This window comes from Sturnira hondurensis, unplaced genomic scaffold (genome assembly GCF_014824575.4).
Source record: "Sturnira hondurensis isolate 20B ecotype Veracruz unplaced genomic scaffold, ASM1482457v3 Scaffold0024152, whole genome shotgun sequence".
Taxonomy (NCBI): domain Eukaryota; kingdom Metazoa; phylum Chordata; class Mammalia; order Chiroptera; family Phyllostomidae; genus Sturnira; species Sturnira hondurensis.
In genome coordinates this window covers 449,443-475,821 of record NW_028096783.1, presented here as the reverse complement: position 1 = coordinate 475,821, position 26,379 = coordinate 449,443, and the positions used below count along the sequence as shown (strand labels likewise).

The window sequence follows — 26,379 nt, the reverse complement described above, 5'->3', positions numbered from 1 at the left end:
TGTATGTACTAATCTCTGGATAGGCCTGAGATTCCCCTCTGTATTTAATAATGTGTTTTCTTATAATTTTAATTATAATTTCATCATCTTTAAAAAAGGGAGAGTGCCAAAAGGAAATATCAAATTCATTAAAATTTGATAATCTCCATAATAATGGGAAGTGGGGGTCGGGGACAGATTGAGGGGGGAAGTGAAGTGGTGGGATATTTGGTAGAATGATATTTAGTGTCAGGGGGTTGAAGTCAGTGGGCATGGGTTTGAGGCCCAGTTCTGCTCTGCTGTGTGACCTTGGGCCAGTCCCTTAAACCTCAGTGTCATTACCTTTGAAGTGGGGAGAACCGCACTGACCTCACAGAGCCCCTGTGTTTTCTAAGTGAGGTCATGAATCTGAAATGCACTGCAGTGAGGGAGTGCCTGTGCAAGAGGGAGTTGTTGCCTCTGTTAACGGTGGAGCCAGACACACAGATGCTGGTAAAACAAACTGGTGGGGGTGTCAGCGCTGTCGTTCCTATGGAGGGTCTTCCCCAGTCTGCTGGTCTACCTGAGTGTGTGGTTCAATTGTGAGGTCAGCTTTAAACAGAAGCTTACAGAAAAGGGTGAGGGAAAATGTAGGTGAGTGTTCTATGTTCCAGGGGCTGGATTGGGAGTGCGGGTAGGAAAAATTCAAGGGGCATCCCCTCTCTCAGGAAGCACCATTTCGGAGGGGGGTGATGTCTGTAGCAGCAAGCCTGGGCTTGCATGGGGGATGAGCTGGTGCAGCGGGAGCTGACAGAGGGAAGATGTGGGGAGGAGGTGTGCACGCAGGGATGCCCAAGGATATTGGTCTGCTTGCTTTTCCGTTGTTTATGCCCTCTGACTGGGAGAAGTATCTCTAAAGGCTGGAATATGTTTCACTTTTCTTTCTTTGCTTATATGCTGGTGGCAGCTTCAGTGAGTGCATGTAGTGAGCACATGCACTGTGTTTTACTTAGAGATGTGAGCCGCTGACTCCCCTCTTCCCTCTAGGTTCTGGGGCACTCTGGCCCCTTTGCCCGGGCTGCTTGTGCACACAGCCTATCCCAGGCTGCCGAGTGGAGTGGGCCAGGGAGGAAGCTGTAGCCGCTCTGAGTGGAGCGCTGTCCCTGCTGGGCTGGAAACCTAGAGTGATGAATGGGGCCGGATGAAGTCATCCCGTTCCTCCAATCAGGCCGCTCGGAGCGAGCCGGGGCCTCTGCAGACCCAGCCCGGCTGGCTGCGCGGCTCTCAATGTATCTGTAGACAGAGGCCGAGTCTCTGGGAGGGCAGTGGGGGCTGTGAGCCGCCTGCTCTTGGCTCCTGTGTAGGCCTCAATCAGTCTGAATGTTACTGCAAGGTGAGTGGCTTCACTGGGAGGATTCCTGTCCCTCTGCATCCCGCACCTTGCCGTGCTGGCTCCGGCTGGGTGGCTCCAGCACCTCCGTGCACAGCACCTTCCGCTTCCATCTGAGTGCTGCACCTTCCTCTTGAGGTTCTCACATCTGCCCCTCAGCCTCCTCCCTTCTCGCTACCCTCAGTGCCGGCGCAGTTGGCCTCTTCCACATGCTCCCCTCTTCCTGACCCATGGGGACCCGTTGGTGGGGTGATGGGAGGGTAGGGCCTCCGTCTCTATGTGCGCTCTCCCAGCAGGGGGCGCCCTGTTGAGCCCCCACACTTGACTCCTGGAAACAAGTACCAGGCAAGGGGAGATGCCCCTGACTCAGCCTGCTATGGGCATCTGTGGGAACACGTAGCCGCCCGCTCCAACTTTCTGGGGGCTGCAAGGCTCTCTCCCCCCAGCAGCAGAGGAGGTCCCAAGGGGCCAGAGAGTACAAATGAGTCTCTTACTCTCCCTGACCTTCCAGAGGGGTGGTTTGTTCTTTCTGGTGGACGTTTGTGACTCTGCCTTTTCTCTCTGGATGGTGCCACTGCCCCCAGGCCAAGCAGAAATCATGGAGCCGGCTGATATGGCGACAGCAAAGGTAGGATGGAAATGCTGCCGGCCGCACTGTGCGTAAGTGGCTTCGCTTGGCAAGTTCTGCCTTTGGTTCACTTTTCTCTCCCCTCCTGTCCCTCAGCCCACCATTCCTGAGAATCCAGGGGCTGTGCAGAGAGCAAAGGGGAACGACGTGAGCAGGAGGAGCTCAGGAGCTCCGGAGAGGGAGACAGGGCTGGGTCCCACCCAGTGCACTCGGCCTCCTGTGCCCACAGTCTCAGCGGGTGTGGGGGCGATCTGTAGCTTTGTCTGGGCAGACTCAACGTGTCTCTTTCTCTAGCTGTGCCTGATTTTCCATTTCTCCTTATCCCGTCTCTTTGTAGTCACCCCTCTCCTTCACCCCTCCCCCCTTTCTCTGCCTCTTCCCTGCACTACCGTGCTTTCTTAACCCATTGGTGCCATCTCCACTATTCCTTTTCACCTTCTGTGATTCTCCTTTCCCTCTGGCTGTTTGGTAAGGAATAGGTGGGGTCGCTGTGGGCTGGACAGTCCTGAGAGCAGAGACTGCCTCTCATCCAGCAGCAGATGCTGCCCTTGGGATTGGTGAGGAGTGTGTCTCTGAGTGGCAGGTGCTGCTGCTGTTCCCTCCCACCGCTCATCTGATGCCCCAATGGAAGCTCGGGTCTGGGCTCCTCCTGGGAACGGTCCTACGGTGCTGTGTTGCGCGGACCTCATAGGTGCACTAGAGGGCGTTCCTGAGACAGGTTTCCGATCTCTCCTGAATCCTCTTACAATTTTCTATTGGTTTTTCTGTGCCTTTCCAAACAAGGAGCTTGAGCCACTGAGAATGGGTGGGGGATCTGAGGACACCCTGTGTGTAAGCCCTCTAACCCCAGCCTTTGTATGCAGGGAGAGAGACCTGTAGTTTGGAATTTCCAGAGTATCTCAGCCCTTGGGTTGGGGGCCTACCTTTTTGGCCAGGTGGCTGGGTCTCCTTTCTCTCAGAGATGCAAGGTTGGACTGGCTCAAACTTCTGGAGCATGTTGGATATCCTGTGTGTGTGTGGACAGGAAGATGATGAGGTAGGAGGCCAAAGGAGCAATGGGGCTGAGGGACTTTGATTCTGGTAATCACGGAACTAGATTCTTGCCTCCTTTCTCCTACTCCCACATGCTGTGTGACTTGACCCAAGTTACTTAACCTCTCTGGGCTTTGATCTCCTAGTCTGCACATTGGTGAAAATTACATGCATCTGTTGTTTTAATTAGCTGAGATCTGTCAAATTTGCAGAAAGGAGTTGCATAGAGACAAATCAAATGAGAACAGGCCTCCTTGGACTTCTAGACTCCCTGTTTCACCCCCTCTTTCCTGCCTTGGTCCCTGCTTCCCCTCCCTTTTCAGTCCTTCCACAGACAATTGAGTTCCAGCTTTGAAGACAGGCAGTGCAGGTGCTGTGCGCCTTGGCGGTGTGCCGGGGCAGCTGTGGGAGCAGGTGCCTGTGACTGAGTTTGGATCCGAAACCATTTGCTCCAGGTGCTGTCTGGCTGCCATGCTGCTGTCTGTGATGTTGAGTGTCATTTCTCACCAGGCTTACTTACTCTCTTACAAAGTTGCCACTCAGCTAGCTCTTGAAGTTCCAAGTGGTTTGAGATCAACCAACTGGCTCTCCAGGGGAGGAAGTGATGAGTGTTCTGGGAAAGGGTGGTTCTCGGGGATTGGACAGCCACCCTGCAGTGAGTTTCAAAGCCTGCAGTTACGTTTGCATTTGCGTATGGGATAGAAACAAACGGCTTTCTTTTCTCGGCCCTTGCCATCCCTGCGTCCAGACTGCAGATCACCCCATCAGGGGTGGAGTCACACCTCAGAACTGGACTGTTCCTGAGACCAGCATTTGCTCCTAGGACCTTGACCTCAGAGCCGATCTGACTGGCCACAGGAATAGATGCATTTAACCCCAGCACTGTAATTCTTTTTCTTTGACCTTCTCTGGCCCAAACCCCTTGGAGGGAGTTCAGTCCGTGTGTTTCAGCTTGGGCCGGCGAACCGTTTTGGGCCTCCGGTGCACTTTAGGAGAGAGTCCACCAGCCTCTCTCATTTGTGGACAGAGTTGTGTATCTGCATTTTCTGAGAAGAGTATCCATGGTTCTCATGAGATCTCCATCAGGTGACCAAGTCGCTCCCACGAAGACCCCATTTGCAGCTTTCGGTTCATGCACAAAGAGAACCTCGGTGTGTGGCCGAGGAACTGAACCCAATCATGTGTAAATATCGTGGGACTGTTGAGTAAACAATCTTATTGTGACTCATTGGTAAGTCATTTATATATGATTGGGATGTCGTTTTGTTTTTTTAATGTCCACATACATGTACATGCATCCCCCTTACCTAGCCTTTCCCCTTTTATTTCTGAGGTACTTACTGTTCCCAGGATTCCTCTTAAACCCCAGTGAGTTGAGTTCAGTTACCTGAGGAGGAGGTGGCTTTTGGTCAGGTGCGCTCACTGGACGCAACACTACCACTTCAGAGTGCGCAGTGCCCGGGGCAGGGTGTAGGCCAGGACTGCATCTCCTGGAGTCTGGGAGGGCACCTCCACGGGGCTCTTTTTTTTAAGGTTACAGTTTCAGGCTTGGCTCCATCCGATGGCCTGATGTGACTGTGTGAAGATAAGTAGGTCAAGCCCTGACCAGTGTGGCACAGTGGGTTGGGCAGTGTCCTGCAAAACAAAAGGCCTCCTATTCAACTCCGGATCAGGGCACATGGCCGGGCTGTGTGTTCGGTCCCTGGTTAGGGGGTATGTGAGAGGCAAGTGGTTGATGTTTCTCTCGCACATGGATGTTTCTCTCCCTCTCTGTCTTCCTCCTTTCTCTCTCTAAAAATAAATAAATAAATAAAATTTGAAAAAGATATAGAGATGATAACTTATGTCCTGAGGGTTTCTGTTTCAACCTTGAGAAAGAGGTTGATAGCATTCATTAATTCACTCATTTATTGAATATATTCCCATATGGAGGTTTTACTATTTATTTTTTTAAAGATTTTATTTATTTATTTTTAGGAAGATGGGAAGGGAAGGAGAAAGAGAGGGAGAGAAACATCAGCTGGTTACCTCTCACATGCCCCCAAATAAGGACCTGGCCCACAACCCAGGCATGTGCCCTGACTGGGAATCAAACTGGTGACCCTTTCAGTTCGTGGGCCGGTGCTCATCCCACTGAGCCTCATCAGCCAGGGCAGCCATGTGGAGGTTTTAGATGGACAGCACACATCAGAGTGAACAACTTGCTCATGGCACCTTGGGGGAGCCCAGCGAGTAAACAAGTTATGAAGGCACCAGGTAATAGGGCTGCAACTGAAGGTCAAGGCACCACAGAATCACGAAAGATCTGAGGTTGCCTGCACAAACAGCAGGGCTTTCACAGGAAGACATGAGAACAGGTGAGAACTGAACATGTGAGAATGTGACGTGAGAACGGAAGTGTGGGTGGGAGCCTGTCAGGGAGACAAGGAAGGGAGGTGACCTGGTTACCATCTGGAGTTGGCCATGCCTGGGTCACAGGTTGGCGCTGCCACTCTCTGGTGTTGTGAACTTGAAGGGGTTATCTTGACCTGGCTAGTCCCGGCTTGCTCATCTGTGAATAAGGATGATACTGTCTACCATATAGGATTGCTGTGAGGATTAAATGAAGTGGCTTTGGTGGAAATGCCTGGCACACCACAGGCACAACAGCAGCGAGGGGGGAGAAGGGGGCAGCACGAACGTGGCAAAGTGCAGGTCACTGCAGGCCTCTGGGCCTGACCTGCAGGTAGAACACATGTAGACAACCACATGAACCGCAGAGGAACGCAGGCATTGACAGACTGTGACAGCCTTGTATGGAAAAAGTCCTTCCCCCAAAAAGGTCCCGGTAGTGAAAGTGCAGGTCCCTGCACAATGGCTATGAAGTGACCAAAATTTCCCCATGTCGTGCCCTCTTTGACACTATTTTTTCCATGTCTGTCTTCCCCCATTAGACTATATGCTTTTTAAGGACAGGGGTCATGTGTTTTTGTTTTTTAAGCCTCAAAACCTCTAGCATCTAGCATATTAGTTGGTATGTAATAGATACTCAGTAAATATTTGGTGAATGAACAAGCAGGAGAGGTAATTACAACTGCAAACCTTAGACTTGAAAGGCAGATAAAAGCTGATAGCAGAAAACAGACTGTAGTTATATTTAGGGAGCTAGAATTGACATGATTTTCTACGTCATTCAGTTGGAGGTGGCAGGGAGGAGCGAAGGACGAATTTCGGGTGTCTGGCTGGGTGACGTGGTTGTTAGCGGGGCCGTTTACGGAGGTGGGCACTGGAGGTCAGAGGCAGAAGGAGGTGTAGAAGGCAGTGATGAGTCCAGGTGTCCGTGTCAGCTGGGAGGGGCCCGTGAGGAGTCCCGGTGAAGGCGTTCAGGAGCAGCTGGAAACCTGGGTCTGAGGTTAGGTGCATGGTAATAGCTGTACATATACATTTGGGAAGCACAGGCATCTCTCCAAGGGGTTGTTAAAGCATTCGAGGCTAATCTAGGTCATCGTAAGAAAAAAATCGTCACTGCGTGGGGATGCGTGTTGACTGGGTTCAGTGTAGTGGCCATTTTGCAATGTGCAGCTGACCCTTGAGTGGTGGGGTGTGAGGGGTGTCGACACAACCCCCTCACTCTCACATTTGAAAATTTGCATATAACTTCCCACTCCCCCCAAACACAACTTCTGAAAGGCTTAATGTTGACCAAAAGGAAGCCTTACCACTAACACAAACAGTAGCTTAATGCATGTTTTATGTGCTATATGTATTATATACTGTATCATACAATAAAGTCTGCTAGAGAAAAATGTTATTAAGAAATTCATGAGGAAGAGAAAATACTTTTATGGTACTGTGTATATACACACACGCACAGACACACACAGGGTCTGGCACAAATAATGCCCCTTTTAATTACAAAATTGTTTATTACACAATCATAAGCATGTAATTCTGTAATATAACAACATCACAGTCAAGCACACCATATAGCATATTGGTAAAATGTTCAAATTGCTGTCCATCTTGTGTGAGGCGCTCACCTGCCCTACCAGCCACACTCAAGCAGGTCTTTCTTCTGCTGGACCCTGTGTGTGTCTTCATAAAATTTATGTTTACGTGGACTGTGCATTTTAAACCCAGAGCAGTAGACATACATTGCAACACTGTGCTGTACACCTAAACTAATTCAGTGTTGTATAAGTCAAGTATATCTCAACTGAAAAAAAAAGATGAGGCTTGGAAACCCTGTGGCCCAGGTGACCCAGGTGGCCCTGGTGACAAGGGCGTGGAGTTGCAGGGAGTTCCCCACACCGCTGCCCAGCAGCTGTGGCCGGGGCTTCTTCACAGGGGGTGTGAGGTCGCTGGACTGAGCAGGCCTTCACAGAGGCTTGAAGCCTGTGAATTTTGTACAGAAATTGGAAACGGTTGGTGGATGGAAACAGAATGGCCAGATTTATTTGTAAACTATACTAAAATATGTACTTACCACCACCATTATTTATATTTAAAGCATACTTTAACACAAAATTTAAAAGGACACCTTATCAGAAATTAAAAATTCAGTATATTTAGCTTTTAAAACTTACCAAGTTCATTTTTCTTAACTGCTCACAGACCCATGTAAAAACTTCATCATGGTATGCACCAGCACTTGGGTGCCCCCGAGTCCTCGGAGGTTGCTGGTGTCTTAGTATGGACAGCCACCAGAGCATTTACTGAGTAGCCGCAGGCAGACAGGTGGCACCTGAGCCCTCAGGTTCACTCGTGGTCATGCCAGGCTTGTCACGGCAGTCGTGATGTTAAGAAGACACAGTAGGTATGGGGACATCTTTGAGCATGTTTTTTCAGTTTTGGCGTGTGAGGAGAAAATGTCCTGATGACAGGCGATAAAACATCAACATCCACCCGATTAGGTGCAGTCTGCTCCACCCAAGTCCACCTGCATTTGTTGGCAGTGATAGTGGCAACATGTGCCAAAGGCACCATGGCCGAACACCTGCATGCAAATGTAGGAAGTTCTTGAAAGAATGACAAATATTGGATCCTTTTTCTGGGCAACTCTTTTGTGTTAATAATCAAAAATAAGGACCCCAGACAGACTTGGTGGGTTACCTGGGAATAGTCGCCCCTGCTCACTGGTTGGTGGGAAGACGGGCACACCGGCCTGTGCTCATTTGGGAAGCAGCAGCCCTCCGTCTGGCTTCTCTGGGCCTCTCCGCAGAGGACTTGCTGTGTTCGACTGTATGTTTGCATTATTTAATCTAACCACTTAATGTCCACCTCCAACTGTTCTTTCCGGACTAAGCATCCAGAGATCGGGGAGAATATTGGGTTTATTGTTGAAACATGAACAATGTGGTTGATTTGCATGGGGCATGGACATACTAGGCACTCAGTAAGGATAGTTACGGTTGGGTAAATGAACAGCTGATTGATCTAACAGAAATATCACCAAATAAAATTGCAAAAATACTCCCAACAAAACATTTGGGTAAAGGAGAACAAGTAGATCAGGAGGCAGAGAAATGGAGCCTGTTCTTCTTGCAGTAAAGAGTGGAGGACGGTGGACACTCGTCGGGAATATCCATGATAATGGTTAAATGTACTGGGCACCTGCGGATGTTATGTCCTGTGCTGTGCCATTACCCCCTCCTGACACCTCACGACTTGTTGTCATTGTCACCTTTTCATAGATGGAGCTGAGGCTTAGAGAACTGCAGCGCCTTGCTCAAGGTCACACAGCTGCCAAGCAGGGATTTGAACTCGAGGCTGATTTCAGAATCCCGGTGCCGCAGCACAGAACACACCTCTGGGACTGGGGTCAGGCCCTGGCCAGTTAAGAGTGCAGTCATTCTAGCCTTGTCACATTAGCAAGCAGTTTCTGCGCCAGCAACCGATTCTTGTCGTGTCCTTGGCCAGGAGACTTCCACTGTGGAAATCAGTCAGCGCTTAGTTCGTCTGTTTGTTAATGGCAATTCTTCTCTGTAACTTAGTCGAGAAAGGACAGCTCTTCATTTGGTGGGAGGAGAGCGAGAGGAAACAGCTGGCTGTGGCAGTGTGGGCGCTCCCTCCCTAACAACCCGAGTTTAGGAGCACCCTCCTGGGCCCCCAACACCATCCGTCACCCTGATTTTCTCCTGAGAATCAACCAGGAGGAGCAGTGGGGTGTCAGAAGTCTGTCTTGTTCTTGCATCTGTCAGGAGAGATGCTCCATTTGTTGTGCGTGTCATTAGCATGAGTGAGATTGGGGCTTCTCACCTCCGGGTGGGGGGGCTCCCCTCTGTCTAGCAGTGTTGTGGCCCAGGACACACTGATGAGGAGAGACAGACAAACCAGCTCTGAGTCAGGTAGTCAAGTGTTCAGGGAGCTGGCAGTGATTTTTTTAAAAATGTTATTGATTTATTTTTAGAGAGAGGAAAAGGAAGGGAGAAAGAAAGGGAGAGAAACATCAATGTGTGAGAGAAACATCGAGTGGATGCCTCTCACATGCACCCCAACCGCAGACTAACCTGTAACCCAGTTGTGTGCCCTGAACCAGGAACAAGCGACACTTTCGGTTTGCAGGGATGGTGCCCAACCCCCTGAGCCCCACCATCAGGGCGTGCAAGGAGTGATTTGGAAATGAAGGGGAAGGTGGGATAGTGGCAGGGTGTCTTCTTTGGGGTTTTCATTGCTAAGCATGACGAAGCCTCCATGCAGAAGGGGCATCCAGAGCTCCCTCAACAGGGAGAAGGGGATAGCTCAGCTGGCTTCAGCCAGAAGTGAGTGAGGGAGGTAACTCCATCCTGGTACCCCGGCTGGAGGGAGGTGAGGACTTCATGGAAACCAGGCATAGGGCTTTGCCTTCCAGCTCTTCCTCTTTCCTCCAACTTCCACCTCCTGTTAGGCTAGGAGCAGTTCCTAGTAGCTGTGGGGTGTGGGTTTGGGGCTACCTCACAGGAATGCTTAGGAGAGCACTTGAAACTCTAGAGTGGACAGACAGCCATCTGTGGAAGCCCCTGGGCACCTCCAGTCCGTGTCAGTAAAATAACTGGGGGTGAAGGAAGCCTGCTGGAGCTTGGCTTTGACCTTGCCTATCCTGTTGGTTGCCTGAAGGAACATTCTGGATTAGCAGATTGTGAAGGAGCAGCAGAAAAAGATGGGGCTGGTAAGCCTGTCCGTGGGTTTTTTTTGTTGTTGTTGTTGTTTTTTGGTACAGCACCTAAGTAAATCCCTGGGGTCACAGAAGCAGAAGAAGCATTCCTGCGATGAACAGAATCTCGCTTTCCACACAAGCCTCTCAGCCCCTGCTGTTCCATAGCCTCTGCCCCCACTTTCCCTGCCCGTCCCTCCCTTGCCTCCCTCCCTTGCCTCTCTTCCTCTGGGCAGCAGACCAACGAAAGACAAGACGAGGCTGGAGGATGGGGTGTGCATGGGTCCCTAAGGTAGGGGGGCTCCCAGCCAGGGGCTGGCACAGACAGAAGTCAAGGGCAGTGCCTGCCGCCCACACCGTCACCCCAGAGCCAGTGACTAATAGCTGCAGAGGGTGGGGAGATGTGGGGAGGAGGGGAGACAGGAGTGATGGGGAGCACCTGATCTGTAGTGGCTCTGGGGCTCTGGCCATCTGCTGTCCCCACACACAGGCTGCATTGGCTGCAGTTGGGAATCTGGGAGCAGATTCTGGCTGGAGGACGAAGAGGAGGCTTGTTGCTAAAATGGAGTGTTTAGGAGGCTGCTCCCTCCCCCGCTGCCCTCTGGAGCTTCCTGACCTCCAAAATGCTCCTTAAATATAACACTCTCGCGCCTGCCACTCCCCTGCCTGAGCTGGGAGCTTCACTCTCCAGCACTCCCCAGTGTGACTGCAGCACTGCTCTGGCCCAGTTTGCAGCTCCGCCCGGGCTTGGTTCCGGCTCTGGGAGGCCTGCACCCTGCCTGGTGCTGCGGCTCTACCAGCTCTACCCCTTGGGAGCTCGGTGGAGGGCAGCACAGGACTCAGGAACCTGAGAGAGAAAGGGCCTCAGGCATCGTGTCCCCTTGGTTTTCACTCCAGATTTGTTCCCAGTGACTTCCCAAGGTCAAGAGGAGGCTGGAGCTGGTGTGGAAAGAGGGAAGTGGGCGTGAGGAGGGCGGCTTCTGCCTGGGTGCAGGGCCCAGGCCTTGGGTGCCTGCAGAGGAGGCCCCCAGCAGGCAGCCCTGCTTGAAAGACTCTCTCCCCATTCTTGTCCCTACTTAAGGAGGAGGCAAAATCCTGTTCTCCATAGATTGGCAGGGGAATAGCAGCAGGGTGGGTCAGGCCTCAAGGCCGAGACAAGGTCAAAGCAGCTAAAATTGAAAAGGAACTTTTCCAACGTTCATTCCAAACCCAGGGTGCTGGGAAGAAACCATTATAACAAGAAGCTGGGAGCCATACAGACCAAGCGTACATACATCCAGCCTCGTCCACATGAGGAGCTTTTGGATGCCCCTGAGTCTGGGAAGACTACCGCCACCTTGCACCTTCCTCAAGTCTGCTCACAAAACCCAAAGGAGTCTGGCGTTGGGTGTTTGCTAAGTACTAGGTTTATCTTTAAATTGTTTCTGCTAACTAGATGCAAGGATTATTTATAACACATCAAATATGTGTAAAGCAGACTGAAAGAAGGGACAACAGACACGGTGCACTTCTCACCGGTCCGGCTGACCCCTTGTCTCCCCACCTGCCAAAGCAGCCCTTTCTGAAGGTCGAGTCTGTGGTCCCTTTGATTTTTCACTTTATGGAGACAGATGCAGTATCCATGGGGGGACATGCTAAGATCCCCCCATGAAAGCCCAAAGTCGTGACTAGTACTGAAGCCTGTATATACTATGTTTTTTCCTTTGAGTACACCCCAGCTTTTCATGTTATAGCCCATCTTTGTCATATCCGCATTGCCAGCATCATTGCTCTTGCTCTTTGATGCTGTTATTCAGTGAAATAAGGGTGACTTATTTCAGCCGGGTACTGTGCGGTTGAGGTGAGGCCAGGTGGCTGACGGGTGGACCACGCAGGCAGTGCAGACGTCCTGGACAAAGGGGTGATTCCCGTCCTGGGCAGGTCAGAGCGGGATGGCATGAGCCTTCGTCATTCTTCTCGGAATGGCGTGTAACTTAAAGGTATGAATTGTTTATTTCTGGAATTTTCCATCTAATATTTCTGGACCACAGTTGACCAAGGGTAACTGAACCACAGAAAGTGAAACTGTGGATAAGGAACTACTGTATCTGTATGGGTATAAAAGTGTCTGTTGTCATCGTAAGAAACATTCAAACCTATAGAGAATATTTGCAAGTTTATTCGCGCCAAACTGACAGCAGTTGCTGGGGACCAAAACGACCACAGAGTGAGGAAAGGCTCCAGAAAATGGTGCCCTATTTTATAGATGACAATGAAAGGAGAAGGCAGACGGGAGTTAGATGAAACCCACTGGCGATAGATTAGGGAGGCGGGAGGAAGCTCTGGGACTGGATAGAAAGTAAAATGATAGACACACAGGTGAGCATGGCATGGTTAACAGTCAACAGTCAACACATGAGAATAATAACACCAAGGGGATTTGTGGTCCCTGCTCTGGCTACAATGTCTGGAGGGGTCCAGAAAGAGGACTTTGCTAACTGTAATTGGGCTTGTTTATCAGATGTGCTATCCTAGATGCAAAAGGACAACAGACTGAAGGCTGACCTCTGTCAGGGAGAAATACCACACTGGGACTTAACTGCCCGCCATGAACCGCTCGTAGTTAGAAGGTTTTCATTGCAGACGATCCTTGGTGGTTCCTTTAGGTTTCCGAGCTTGTACGGCCGCCACGCGGGCCTCTGAGCTTGTCGGGTGTAGTGCGTGGCCCCTTCTCTTCCACACAGACGAGTCTGCCTGTTGTTGTGTGTTTGTTCTGTACGTGGAGTTACACTGCATGCATTCTTCTTTGATTTGCAGTCAGTGGGGAACAGCCTGTGAGGTGTTAGGGGTGTCGTTCTTAACCAACACTACATGATACCCACTAGTTTTCTTAGGAAGTTGGACCGGAAAGCCCTTCCCATAGCTCCTTTCCAACCTTGGTGTTGTAAGACTTTCTAATCTGTGCCGGGTAGGTGGCCGGGGTGAGATGGCATCTTGTTGGGATTTGAATTTGCAGTTTCCTGAGTACCGGTGAGGTTAATTTAAGCTCCTCCTTTTAATATACTTCGATCATTTTCTCTTCTGAAAGTGCTGACTCAAATGGTGGGTCTATTTTTCTAATTTTCTTCCCTTTTCTTACTGATTTTCAGAAGTTTAAGGTCTATTGTATGAACAATTGCTTTTTCAGTCATGTGTGCTGGAACTATCTTCTCCCAGAAAAGCCAGGCCGTTCTGTTTGTGATCAGTTTTGATGATCAGACCGTCCTAATGAATCAGTCTTCTCCTTCTGCACATTGTTTTTCTGTGCATTTTCAGTAAGTAATCAGGCAGCGGTCTGTGTGAGGATTAGTTTGTAATCACGATTTATTGGGGGAGATTGTTCTCCCTCCTTCCCTCACTGCTGAGGTCAGTGAGGGGCAGATTTCCTTCCAGGTCCTCGGCGGCATTTGTGAGTTTCTTTCAAATGTTCTTAGGGTGATGGCAGCCAGCGGCTTGCTTTCCTGCATCTCCTCTTACCCGCCACATCAGTGACTGTGGCGTGGTCCTCAACCACCGTGTCCTGTGAGAGGCCAGGAGAACCAAAGCCAAGATGCCCTCTCTAGAAAATGCACTGAATTTCTGCTCTCACTAGACGTGTGGTCTCTACATAGTTCTTATTTGGATAAGATTTTCATAGCTCACCACACATTTGAAAAGATGTTTTTCTTCCTAGGAGTTTTATTTTATCCAGTATTTCTCATTGTTTTGAGCAAGAGGGTCCATCAGGATGTCTCATCTGCCATATTGCCAGAAATGGAAGACTTCAGAATTTAGGGTTTTTTTCTAAAATTTTTTGCCCTTCCTAAAAGATGAAGATCAAGGAGCAGCCAGATTGCAGTGAGGCAGAGCAAGGAGCATTGAATGCACCTGCCTGGTCATCACTCTATAGCCACCCAGACTAATCCAGAGTCAGGTCAGTATTGACAACTTACCTGTCTGGAACTTCTAAACCACTCAGAACAGACTGCCCACAGACAGAACACAAAAGAGGGAGAATACATCAAACAGGGATTTCTCCACTTTGGTCTTACTCTTCAATTTGCTTCAGGGAGAGACAGGGACCCTTGGCTCTTCAGAGCCATGTGTAGGTTGTTTTTTTGAGTTTTTCTTTGTGGATCCCAAAGTACAGCCAGGTTCTAGAGCCTTCTGAAACCCTGGATGCAGAAATGAGAGCCAAGTGGAGTTCAAGGTAAATGACTGTCTCCCGACCAGTGAGGCTGCTCCTTTTCCTTCCCTTTCACATGTCTCATGCTGACACTTCGGCCAGTCACATATCAGGGATGGAAGCAGCAGCTGGCATGATTTAGTCTTTCACCTGTTGCCTGGATTCTTTTTGTTGTGGGAGCACGTGAACCCTTATAAGCCAGCTTGTCTGGTAGAGAACATTTTTTGGTAAGTGTGCATGATGATGAAGACACAGGGTTTGGGGGTTGGACATGCTTGCATTGAAATCCTGAGCTTGCAGCTCTCTGGCTTTTTGGCAGCAGGCAAATCAAGATCCTATACTCTTTGGTTTTCAGCTGCAAATAATGGCGGTCACTACTTTATAATGTTGAGGTGTGGATTAAATGCGATGATGTAAGTAAAATACTTAGCATGATGCCTGGCAGAATAAGCTTGCAACAGATTCTTACTAATAGTTGCAAAGGAGAGTGTTTTTTTTAAGAATTGGTAAAGAGTAAAAGCTGAAGAACTTCAACATTTACAACAATGTTTTCCCACTGTAATCATTAGAGGGCTTTGTCCAGGTTTCCTGTGTTTCTTGTGATTGGAACAGTGGATGCAGCAGGACGAGGACATTCTCATCCACTTTCAGTACCCCATGTGACATTTGTCTAGCAGGGGTGTCCCACCCATGGCCCATGGGCTGCATGTAGCCCAGGATGGCTATGAATGTGGCCCAACACAAAATCGTAAATTTACTTAAAACATTATGGGATTGTTTATGACTACGTGTCACAATGTATGTAATGCGTGGCCCAAGACAACTCTTTTCCTCCAGTGTGGCCCAGAGATGCCCACAGGTTGGACACCCCGGTCTAGGGGCTAGATCACAGGACCTGCGAGGCCGGTCAGGTGGCTTATCCAGCTCCCAGAGGAGAACTCTATGTACTTCTGGTATCTGTGACATCTTTACAGCACCTGCGCTGAGAGGATGGCCTGGCTCTAGGCTCATGGAGCTTTGAAAACATCACCCCAGATTATTTAGAAGTTTTGAAAGTGTTTCCATGCCTTCTGGCACTGGAGCCGAGGATGCAGGGAAATTCTGCAGCCCGAGCTGCTTGGGGGCACATCCCCGGAAGCTCAGGATACCTTAAAGGGTATTTCTGCTGGACCAGCAGAACTCCGGAGAGAGACTGCAGTGCTGTGATTAGGTTTGAATAAGGTCAATTCAAAGAAGCACTTGCTTATAGTGCCCCTGCTGTATGCAAGCCTTCCTGGTCAGCAGGGAGATAGAGCCGACCAAGCTGCACAGCCCCGCTGGGCTTCGTGGAGTTTGCCATCTCAAAAGAGGAAGGCAGATGATAAGCAAGGTGTTATGGGTACTCTGAATGTCACCCACCCGGGTTTGCACTCTGGTTTTTCCTAAGAGTATTACTTTGGAGGCTCTGGCATGGAGCCTTGCATGCGAACTGTGCACTTGTCTGTGGATTGCTTTGGGGCAAGTTGCAGGGTCAAGGCTCAGTATGGTTCAGTTGGAAGTTGCTATTTCATAATTAATCCCCTCTTTGTTCCTTGTCACCCATCCGAATTACTGACCCAGATAGTCTGCAATCGAGGGGAGGACAGACAAAAGCAATCAGACAGCCTGGGCAGTTGTTGGGGCTGGAACTCCTTCCTGGGTCCCCAGTGGGAGGACTTCAGAGGAACTGTTTCCACCGTCCCTGTGAATTGTGTGTTTGAGTTGAAGTTGCAAGTCTAGTCCCTCCTCATTTGATGCTGTGCCTGGTCTGCATTTTCGGGAGCTGGCACTGATGATAAAATGTTTGAAGCCCACGCCCGGCCAGTGGATACCTTAAAAAGATTCCTGGCCTCAGGTGACTGAGGGGTGGGGGGGTGGGGGGAGCTGCTTTGCCACTGTAAGTTGCTGCCTCATCACACACTCCCAAAGTCAGCCAGGTAATTTCCCCAATAGGGGAAGGGAGCTGTGTGCTGTGTGCTGTGAACCGCAACGCAGCCGAGCTGGCCCCGCCCTGCTGGGAAAGGGCGAGGACTCTATTTAAGGTGGTCTTGTGTGTGCAGCTCGCTCGCCTACCGACACCTAGACATCCCCCCACTCAGCCTTTCCTCTCTGCTCAGCTTCAGATTCCCAGGTTTGCTGAGGGCCTGGGATGAGGCTCCTCTCCTCCCCTGGTGGGTGTCCATGGGCTTTTAACCCTTTGGTGGATGCTCACGGAAGTGCTTGTCTTCAGATATTCCTGCCCCTCTCCCCTTCCCCCTCAGGAACTGCAGGGCTCACCTACCCTCCCCTGACTTTCTGTCCCATCCCGGGACAAAACATGTGCTATGTCTTTAAGTGGGCGGAAGTGGCTGGCAGTGCTTTGCTTGGGCACTGCATTGATTAGGAGATTACATGGAGCTGCGGGAGCTGCCGCCTGGGGGAAGAGAGGTGCAGCTTCTGCTAGCTTTTCACTCTCCCCTGGGGCTCTCCTGGGGCCCTCGGAGCCGGCGTGCGGCGAGGGTGGGTGGCCTGCCTGCCTGTGGACAGCAGCTCCAGGGCTCTTTGGCAGCCCTGCCAGCATTACCCATCCTCATCAGAATTTGGCAGTGGCAGCGGCAGCTCATCCAAGCGGCTCCAGCCCCGGCTGGGTTTGAAGAAGCTGCCCTTGGCCTCCGAGCCCAGCAGCGTTCAACTGGGAAAGGGGCAGAAGGGGACGCAGCAGCAGTTCTGGCTGCCGCTTTCTCTCTCTCTTTCTCTTTTCTTTCTTTCTGTGTTCAAGTCACATTACATGGGATTCTGTTCTTTGGGGACTTCGTCATCTTTTCAAATATGTCCTGGGACCTCTGGAGCTGCAACAGGGATGCTAAGGACACGGTCAGTGGATTATCAAGACTGTACTAATGAAAGGATTCAAGCTCTCCTGGTAAGTGGAGGAGGGATAAGGCACCTTCCTCTTCAACCCATGTTGCTGCAGCCTCCTCAGGAGCCCCCTGCAGACAGGACCGGCCCCTCGATTGTATGGAGGGGCCACACACTACGAAGTTGAATGCCCCTCTCTGGCTCACCCCAGCTTTCCACACCACAGTATCTTCTGCCAGCATCTCCTTGGGGTGGGTGGAAGTAGGGGGGCCATGCCGAGAACCAAACTGCAGCTAAAAAGAGTCTAACTTTGAGGGGTATGGGATGGTGCCCACTGAGGGAGCTGGGTAAAGAAAGAGCGCTTTCACGCGGGCCCGTGTGTCCGTACCAGGCTGGGGGTGTCGTGCACTCCCCCTAACCCCACAGAGGGGCCTCTCAGCTCCTCAGGGCACCTTCACCCCTGTGGGCAGTTTCTGGCCAATCAGAGGCTTCTGTCTGAGCAGAGTCTTGAAGGGCCAGGTTGCAACCTCCAGCCTGGCTGGAGTGCAGAGGAGAGCCGAGTGGCCCCACCGCACAGCCACCGCCCCCACGGACCATAGCTTGGGGCTGTGCAGGCACCTTTTTCTGGGCTTCATGTTGAAAATTCGAGCCACGTCATGCTTGGCATGGGGGGCGGCTCTGTTCCAGCCACGGTGTTAGTTGGGATACATTTACCTTCCATTTTAAAGGTAAAACCTTTACTTCTTCTACTCTGAATCAGATAGGTAGGTGAGTTGGCTTTTTCTCTGCTTGAGAAGTGAGGTTTTGCGTGGAAAACTTCGTCAGACCAGGGGAGGGCTTTCCCTTCCGGGCACCTTGTGCAGCCGAGGAGACAGGGTCCTGGGCTGAGGATGCAGCCGTCTTGTCTCTCCTTGCAGGCAGGGGTGGTGGGAGGAGGCGAAAGAGCTTGGGAGAACTCCCTGCAGTGCCTTCCTTGAAGCCAAAACAGTCCAAAGTGGGGTAGTGGTGGAGTCGTCTCTTTGAATTGGAGCTCGATTTTCATAGTCGGTGGTAGGTACCGAGTGTACCCATGCAGTCCCCACCTGCCTGGCTCAAGGCCATGCCAGGCTTTGCCGAAGCTCCTGCTCTGGGTTAAAGGCAGAGAGCACTAGCCTAGTTCACCACCTTCCTCCCTGAGGCAGGAGTGCCCTGTAGGGGTCTTGAAGAGGTACCTTGCAGAAGGAAAGGGGGCAGCTTCATTCCTGCAAGCTTTGCTCTTGTTCTTATAAACTGTGAGGTCCTCAGTAGTGAGCACCGCCAACCACGCAGCCTGTCGTTTCTTCGTTCTTCTTCGCCAACAGGCCCTCTTTCTTGGGGCTGGGTCCCCTGTTCCTGAGGTGAAAGCCGTCAGCAGAGTCCGTTGGCACTGGGACCGAGGCCCAATCAGTGTCTGAGCTGCCCCCTTTACTCCTCAGGAGATCAGAGCTGGGTGTATGACTCGGTTGGGGCCCCCAAGGAGGGCCCAGGTGCTGCTGGGAGTGTGGCCGACTTGTCCTCAGAAGTTCCTGGGCATCCTCCACCCCAGGCTGCTGGCTCAGCCAGGCTGGGACTGAGGGGTGCTCACGCGCTGTCTGTCCTTCGGGGTGAGATGTGGCTCCGACCCAGAATGCTTCTGTGCTCAGCCTCAGCTGGTGCCTCTGGGTTTTGCAGAGATGTTTGCCTGTGAAAATCTGTCTTGAGTATCTCTCGATGCATTTCAACAGGAAAGCAGTGTTAAGCTGGGAACTGTAATTGGTGTAACTGTATCCTTTTCAGCCAAATAAAATGTTACAAGATGGGAGAATTTTGTCACTGATGTCTGCCTGGATGCTGTTAGAGCCTGCGAGCTATCTTGTAGTTGTGCTGTGGACTTTGGGCTTGGCAGCCTCTGTCAGGCCATGCTGCCGTCCCAACAGGGAGCACGGGTAGAGACGAGACGACCAGGCACATGGGCTGCGCTGTTCTGGACAACCACACTGTCTGCCTATGGAGAAGGATGGAACTAATTGGCTCTCCGACGTGTGAATTATTTCTAGAAACATTTCTGAAATGCCTACTCTCTGTTAGTGATATTACAATGATAACGCTGGCAATAACAATTACAATGGCAATTAACATGTATGGAATGCTCGTCAGGTGCCAGGTGCCAGCCTGGGTGCTTCACCTGTGTCAAGGCCCATGGCACCTGCAGCATTAGGATTCAGGTCCCCGTCAACGGAGGGAGGAAACAGACCCGACAGGTCTTGGGACTTGTTTGAAGGCACACAGGTGGGCTTTGGATTTGGACAGGTCTGCCTGTCCTCTGTTGCTCTTCTGCGTGGGCACCTTCTTCTGTGTGTAACGCCATACCAGGGGTTGACCTGTTTCCACCTTTGCCGTCTCTTTGCCTTATATTTATTTGGTGAGTCAATCAGACTTTTAAAGGTGTATGGAAATGCATTCTCTCCTTTTGTCCTTACTGTAATCCCACGGAGCTGGGCTTCTACTTCTCAAAGGTAGATGGCACAGAAACTGAGGTACAGAGTGGTAAATAAAGCATTTTAAATAAATTCATGCAGCTACTTAGTGAAAAAGCCAGGGTGCCAGCCCTGGCCATTATTTCAGTTTTGTGACTTTCACAGCAGCAAGAAGGTGCAGGCCTGCTTCCCCAGGGAGCAGGGTCAAGGTCTGTATGCTCATTACTCAGCAAGCCTTCACTCTACAGATGTTGGCCATGCAGTTATTACTCTCGCAGCCCTGCACCTAGACATTGTGAAGGTGGACGTGGGAAGGCTGTGGCCTCTGGCTCCTACAGACTGGTAGCCTTATGGATAGAGTGAGTCCCAACTCTCCTCCATGCTCACACAAAACCTATAGAGCAAGTCAGTAAATGCTGAGGGACGGACACACGCAGTGAACCGAAAGCTTTCTAAGAATTCCAGGAGTCCAGAACTCCCTTCAGCCAGGTAGCAGAGAAGCTTCTTGGAGGAACGGCACTTGAGTTGGGGAGGGAAGTCTGGACGCACCTCGTGGAGTTGGGAAGTTATCACCAGGGATGCTTGGGGATGAAGCTGACCAAGACTTGTGTCTGTGATTGCCAAGTGGCTGGACTGTGAGAGAGAAATCCTCCAACCCACTCTCTTCCCTCCTTAGGGCCCGGGCTTTAGGCCTTCTCAGAGCTGATTCTGTGATCCTGGGTCCTGATGACATGGTGAGCGAGGCCTGGGCAGTGGGGGCGGGAGGGACCGGCAGTGGGCCCATGCAGGGCTGCAGGGCGTAGGAGAGTTGGAAGCCGCATAACTTTTTCGCAACAACCCCCAATGACCTCCTTGGCTGTTGTGTGGTGAATGTTTTTTGTATCTACGTATGATGTGAAGCTATTCCTAATGCCTATGGAGCTGCGCATCTTCAAACACCATGTTACGCAGCTTTGGCCCCTGCAGACTCATTTTGGTCCCCACAGGACTCGGTAGGCCGTGGTGCCATTGGTCTGGATTCTCGGGGCTCCTGGTCCTCAGCGTCTGTTGGGGTTGGTGGTGGAGCCCCACAGAGCATGGAGGCTGTGAAAGACCTCCCGGGAAGTCAGCGTGCTGGAAGAAGTCCACTCTGTGGAAAGACAGAGACAGTGTGGCTCTTGCCATGTAGCAGGCGGGACATGTGTATGGCCGGGTCCACGGGTGAGAAGGACCCGAGCTCCTCTTCTTGTTGGCGTGGCTGTGAGGGCACAGTCTCGAACAGCCCTGCGCCGTTCTTTAGGGATGTGAGTGCCGTGCGAGGGAACCACTCAATCACATTCTCCCCAGGTAACTGGGACAGAAGTGCATTTTTGCACTGCTCGGTGTTTCTTGGAGATGAACGGTCTTTTAATATAAAGGTCAGTTGTCTAGTATGCCTTTTTTTGTGCAGCCTGTTAATGCACAGAGCACCATACTTCCTTCAGCTCTGGTCCAAGCCCATGAAAGGAGAAGAGGGGAGGCTGCAGCAGGGAGAACTTCAGTTAGACATAAAGAAGCTGGGAATTTCCACCTCTGGAGTGTTCACATCAGGACATAGATGCATCTTTTGAGGTTCGTTCTGTGAAAAGTTTATTTTACGAGAGGAGGAAGCCTGGCTCTGGCCTCTGTGCACCTGTCTAAGAACCGAGTGCCCAGCTGTTCCGGTAGACCGGAAGGTGGGCTGCAGGGAAGGGTGCGGTCGCAGTGGCTTCAGATTCTGTAGCGCAACCTCTGATCTGGGTCTTGTGACCACCCTTTGAGTTGCTGTGTGGCCTTGTGGGTGATTTCCATTTGCCTTGGGCGGGGGGTGGTTGCCACTGGGAAAGTGGGATTGAGTAACAGTGCTGGCCAGGGGTCTGTCTCTCAGCTTCTTTTTTAATTGTGGTTCAGAAAAAGGCTACAGTCATGATAGAGGGGCCACTAGTGTTACAGGCTGTTGGTGCTCTCTCTTAGCCAGCGGGAGACACTGAAATAAACCTTGATTTGAACATATGAAGTGTCCAGTTACCAATATGCCCAAGCAGGCACACCTCTTGCTAACAGTGCAAGATTCACTTTACTTTTGCAGAAATGAGTCAGGAGTTCCTGCCCTCTAGAGCATCCTGGGCACTGCGTGCCGCCCACCTCGGCCTTGCAACTCTCCGAGTTGTGGGCACGCCTCGGGATAGGGGCTCACGCTTCTGTCGGGGGCTTCTTACAAGGACGGGCCGTGCCCACCTCGCACCCAGATTTCCACTCTGCCTTGAAATAAGGAGCAGTGAACATCACTTGCTTTGTTTGTTTTTTGTTTTTGTTGTTGTTGTTGTTGTTGTTGTTATCCTTATTACTCTAAGGAGATTAACTCCATTGGAATGTGGGCTTCGGAATGGCAGGGATTGTGTCGACAAGTCAGATCGCGGGTACTTGAGGTTCTTCGTTGTAGGTCATTATAACTAGTCATTATAACTAGTCACTGAGTTTTCAGCTAGAAGAGAGGACTGAGGGCTTCTCATGACAGAACCTGAAGGAAAGGACTCTTCTGACCTTCCGCTAAGTTGTCCAGAACACTGGACCTTCCTTTCCCGCATGAGTTATCTCAGTGAACAGAGGTGGCAGGCTGGCCATGGCTTTCTGTTCTCTGACCCTCCTGCCGTTCTTCACCTGTGATTGCAGACAGGCCTGACTCAGACTGGACAGGCTGCTCTGTGACGGCAGACCCCACCCCACCCCAGACCCCTGTCCCCTGAGGCTCTGAAAAACTCTCTGGGTGAGTGTCCTGCATTTGGTGGCTCAGCGATCAGGCGGTGGCCTCCGCTGGCCCTGTCCATGGACACTAAAGGGGAGAGTAACAAGACTCTTCAGTGCTTCTCCCTGGAATTGAATTTGGGGCCCTGCCTGAGTGTGGAGGCGGGGTTCAGGTTTCTGAACTGTGGTGGAAGGGAGGGGCTGGACACGCTGGGAGCCCCAGCTGTGCCCACCGTAGCTGTCTTTGTGGAAGTGCGTGAGGGACCCACAATGAGGGCCTGGGGGAAGGGAGAGAGCCGAGCAGCCCTGCCCCAGGGGAGCGTGGAAGTGGTGGCACAGGGCTCACCTGCAGGCGGCCTCCAACACGGCCTTGACCCTGGGCCAGATGCTCTGGGTCTGAGAGCTGGGAGTGAACGTATATGGTTTGGGGGTGTGTGTGAAGAGTAGCGTTAGACATTATAACAATGCTCTTACCAGTATTTTTTTTAATCTCACATGACCCTTACTCAACATTACGGAAAGGTGGCGTTCCTCCCATTTTACAAGTGGGTAAACTGACTCTCAAAAGGGCTTAACTAGCAGGCCCAAGCCCACAGGCTGGTGGCAGAACTGGGGTAAAATCTACAGCCTGTGCTCTGGACCTCTGTGCTCTCAGCCTGGACTTGGTGAGAAAAGCGTATCTATTGGGTGGAAATCTGGACCTGTAAACTAACAGTTTTGAAAAGGCTTGCCAGGGAGGTGGGGCACTCCTCCGGGCCAGTGATGCTCTGTCTCAGTTGATCTCACAGTGGGATCTTTTCGTCCAACATTCTCTCCCTGGTGCTGGGCCACGCCCCCACTCACCCCTGGTCCTGGGGCCGCCACTTCCGGCCAGATCAGGGTTTATTTAAATAAGGGGTTCTTTTTTCAATTTGTGAAATCTATTATGCATACAAATGAAAGTATTTAATGTATCTGCACAGCTTAAAGAAATACAGTTTACCTTTGAACACCACCAGTTTGAACTTTGCTGGTCCACCTACAATACATGGGCTTTTCTCAATACAGTAAATGTGTTTTCTCCTCCTTATGACTTTCTTTTTTTTTTTTTAAATATTTTATTTATTTATCTTTAGAGGGGAAGGGAAGGTGAGAGGAAGGAAACATCGATGTATGGTTGCTTCTGGTGCATCCCCTGCAGGGAACTGACCCCTGCCGGAAACTGGCCTGCAACCCAAGCATGTGCCCTGACTGGGAATCGAACCGCGATTGTCTGGTTCGCAGGCCCGCGCTCAATCCACTGAGCTACACCAGCCAGGGCCCTTGACTTTCTTAATAACATTTTCTTTCTCTAACTTACTTTACTGTATCAATATAGTATCTAATGCACATAACATACAAAATGCATGTTAATGGACTGTTGACGTTATCTGTAAGGCTGTTTGTGGTTATGTTTTGTGGGAGTCCAAAGCTACGTGAGGATTTCCCACTGAGCGGAGCTCTGTGCCCTGAACCTCCTTGCTGTTCCAGGTCATGTGTAATTAAACAGTGTCCATGCACCGTCCAGATCAGCATTAGAACATTCTCTAAACCTTTGAAGACTGTTCCGTTGTTTTGTTTGTGTCTCAAGATGCACGACAATAGTCAGAGGCTGAGAGGACAAGCCCCGCCCCCCAAACACAAACTTGGGGAGCTGATCACTGAATGGGCTCCTGAGCTGGGGCTGAGGGCTGCCCCCGAAGCAGGGTTTGCTTCCCAGCCAAGCCCCTCTTTGGTTTAACACGGGCAGGTGGCCACTCCCTCCAGCTGTGGGGCGAGAGGCGTGCTGCTTCTTCCCCCAGCCTCAGTTTTCTCATCTGTAGAGTGGTGCTAATCACAGTTCCCCGGTCGGGACTGGGAGGACCAAAGGAGGTGACTCCTGTCAGTGCACTGGGAGGCGCCTTGGCGCACCACACCCACCTCAGGCAGGAAAGTCGGTGTGACAGTCTTTGTTATTTCCTGTCTGGCACTGCTCGCAGAGAGTGGGCCTTGCCCATCACACTCCCAAACGCACAATTGTTCCTCGTGCTCCGGAGCAGCGATTTTCCTGGGGAGCTGCAAGGGGTTTTAGCACGTGCAGCACCTGACCACTGGTAGGGCCGCCAACCTCCTTTCCCTTGGATTCTCGAGTGAGGGTGTGACAGCAGCTGGCACAGCAGCAGCCATCCAGTGCAAACGAGTCAATCTTCTCTGGGGGGGGGGTCACATTGGCAAAATACATATTTTTTGCTGCACCACAGAATTTTAGTAATTAGTGTACGTATGCCATCAGATAAAAAAGGTTGAAAATTGCTGCTCTAGAGGTACACGTAGGAGAATTTGACCAGAAAAAGAAGGTTGAAGCCAACAAGAGAAACATTCTGTAGCTGCACACACAATACTCCCAGCATCTGAGAGCTCAGAATTTACTGTGAAAACTCGAGCACAGATTTTTGTAGAAAGGACTGTCTTTGCAGCTACAAATGTAGCAGCTTCTTCTGACTGCTCAGTGGCTGAATGGCAGGGCTCAGCTCCTATTGCCAGTGGGTCTCACTACAGTAGAGATTTTATTCTGCTTCTTTACATCAAAGAAGACAAGAACTAGAAGTAGAAATTGCTGGTTCATGAAATTAAAGGGTCAAAAAATTATTTGAACATGCCACAGTAGTAGAGGCAGAATAATAAATGTATTTTAAAGGTACATTTTAGCCCTGGCTGGTGTGGCTTAATGGATGAGCACCGTCCCAGCAGCCCAAAGGCTGTTGGTTCAATTACCAGTCAGGGTACATCCTGGGTTGCTGGCCAGGTCCCCGGTGTGGGGCGCGTGAGAGGCAACCGATTGATGTACTCTTTTTTTTTTTTTAAATATAATTTTTATTTAATTCTTGTTCAAGTACAGGTTTCTGTCTTATAATCCCAACCCTGCCTGCCCCCCACCCCATGCTCCCCGCCTCCCTCCCCTTTCCACCCCCCACCCTTAGTTATTGTCCATGTGTCTTTTATACTTGTTCATGTGAGTCCATTCCCTTTTCCCCTATGATTCTCTCCCCTCTCCCCTCTGGGCCCTGACAGCCTGTTCCATATTTGAGTGTCATTGGTTGTATTTTGCTTGCTTGTTTGGTTTGTTTAGATTCCTGTTAATGGTGAGATCATATGATATTTGTCTTTCACCGCCTGGCTTATTTCGCTCAGCATAATGCTTTCCAGTTCCATCCATGATGTTGCAAAGGGTAGTAGTTCCTTCTTCCTTTCTGCAGCATAGAATTCCATTGTGTAAATGTACCATAGTTTTTTGATCCAGTCATTTACCGATGGGCATCTAGGCTGCTTCCAACTCTTGGCTATCGTAAATTGTGCTGCTATGAACATCGGGGTGCATAGGTTCTTTTGGATTGGTGTTTCAGGGTTCTTAGGATATACTCCCAAGAGTGGAATTGCTGGGTCAAAAGGTACGATTGATGTACTCTTGCACGTGGACATTGAGAGGTCAGGGCCCCGACTGCGCAGTCAGGGGCTGCACGGGTTGGACATTGCTGGCCTAGGCCCGAGTTGGGGCCACTTTTGAGATGGTCAGTAGAGCTAAAAATAATGAGCGATTGTCCTCGCCAGTCACAAAAGACCTGTGGCCACCACTGCCAGAAGGACCATCAGCTCCAGGTCTGGACCTGCCTCTGCCCGTCCCCTCACTTCCTGGAGGGGCTAAGCTCCTCACACCCACTGCATGTAAAGCAGATTAATAACAGCTTTCCACCCAACGTCCTCTTCCCATGGCCCCTCCTAGTCATTCACACTGGAAATTCTGAGCAATTTCCACTTGCTCCTCCTCACCTCCCACGCAGTTAGCTGATTTGGCAGTGGCTGTCTGACTTGTCCCCCGACCCCGCCGACCCCCACCCGACCCCCCAACCACTACCCTCCATGGCCACTGTCCCCACTGCCCCTATGACCGCTGCCCCCGCTACAGTTCATAGCCTTCCTGTGTCTTGCCTGGCCTGTTGCAATAGCTCC

At 50.9% G+C, this 26,379-nt stretch overlaps 1 protein-coding gene across 11 annotated transcripts in view; it reads left to right on the top strand.

Annotated features, from left to right (window-relative positions):
- The window catches only part of GRAMD1B (GRAM domain containing 1B), a 159,438-nt gene that overhangs the window by 54,139 nt on the left and 78,920 nt on the right, over nucleotides 1-26,379 (top strand). The window contains exon 1 of one of the 11 annotated variants that reach the window (XM_037038216.1): nucleotides 16,510-17,222. The exons of 9 other annotated variants lie outside the window; for them this stretch is intronic. In XM_037038216.1, coding sequence (XP_036894111.1) covers nucleotides 17,200-17,222 — 23 coding nt within the window. In that variant the 5' untranslated portion in view covers nucleotides 16,510-17,199. Of the gene's footprint in view, nucleotides 1-16,509; nucleotides 17,223-17,686; nucleotides 17,887-26,379 lie in introns of those variants that run through there. One more of the 11 variants, XM_037038217.1, reaches the window with a different exon arrangement.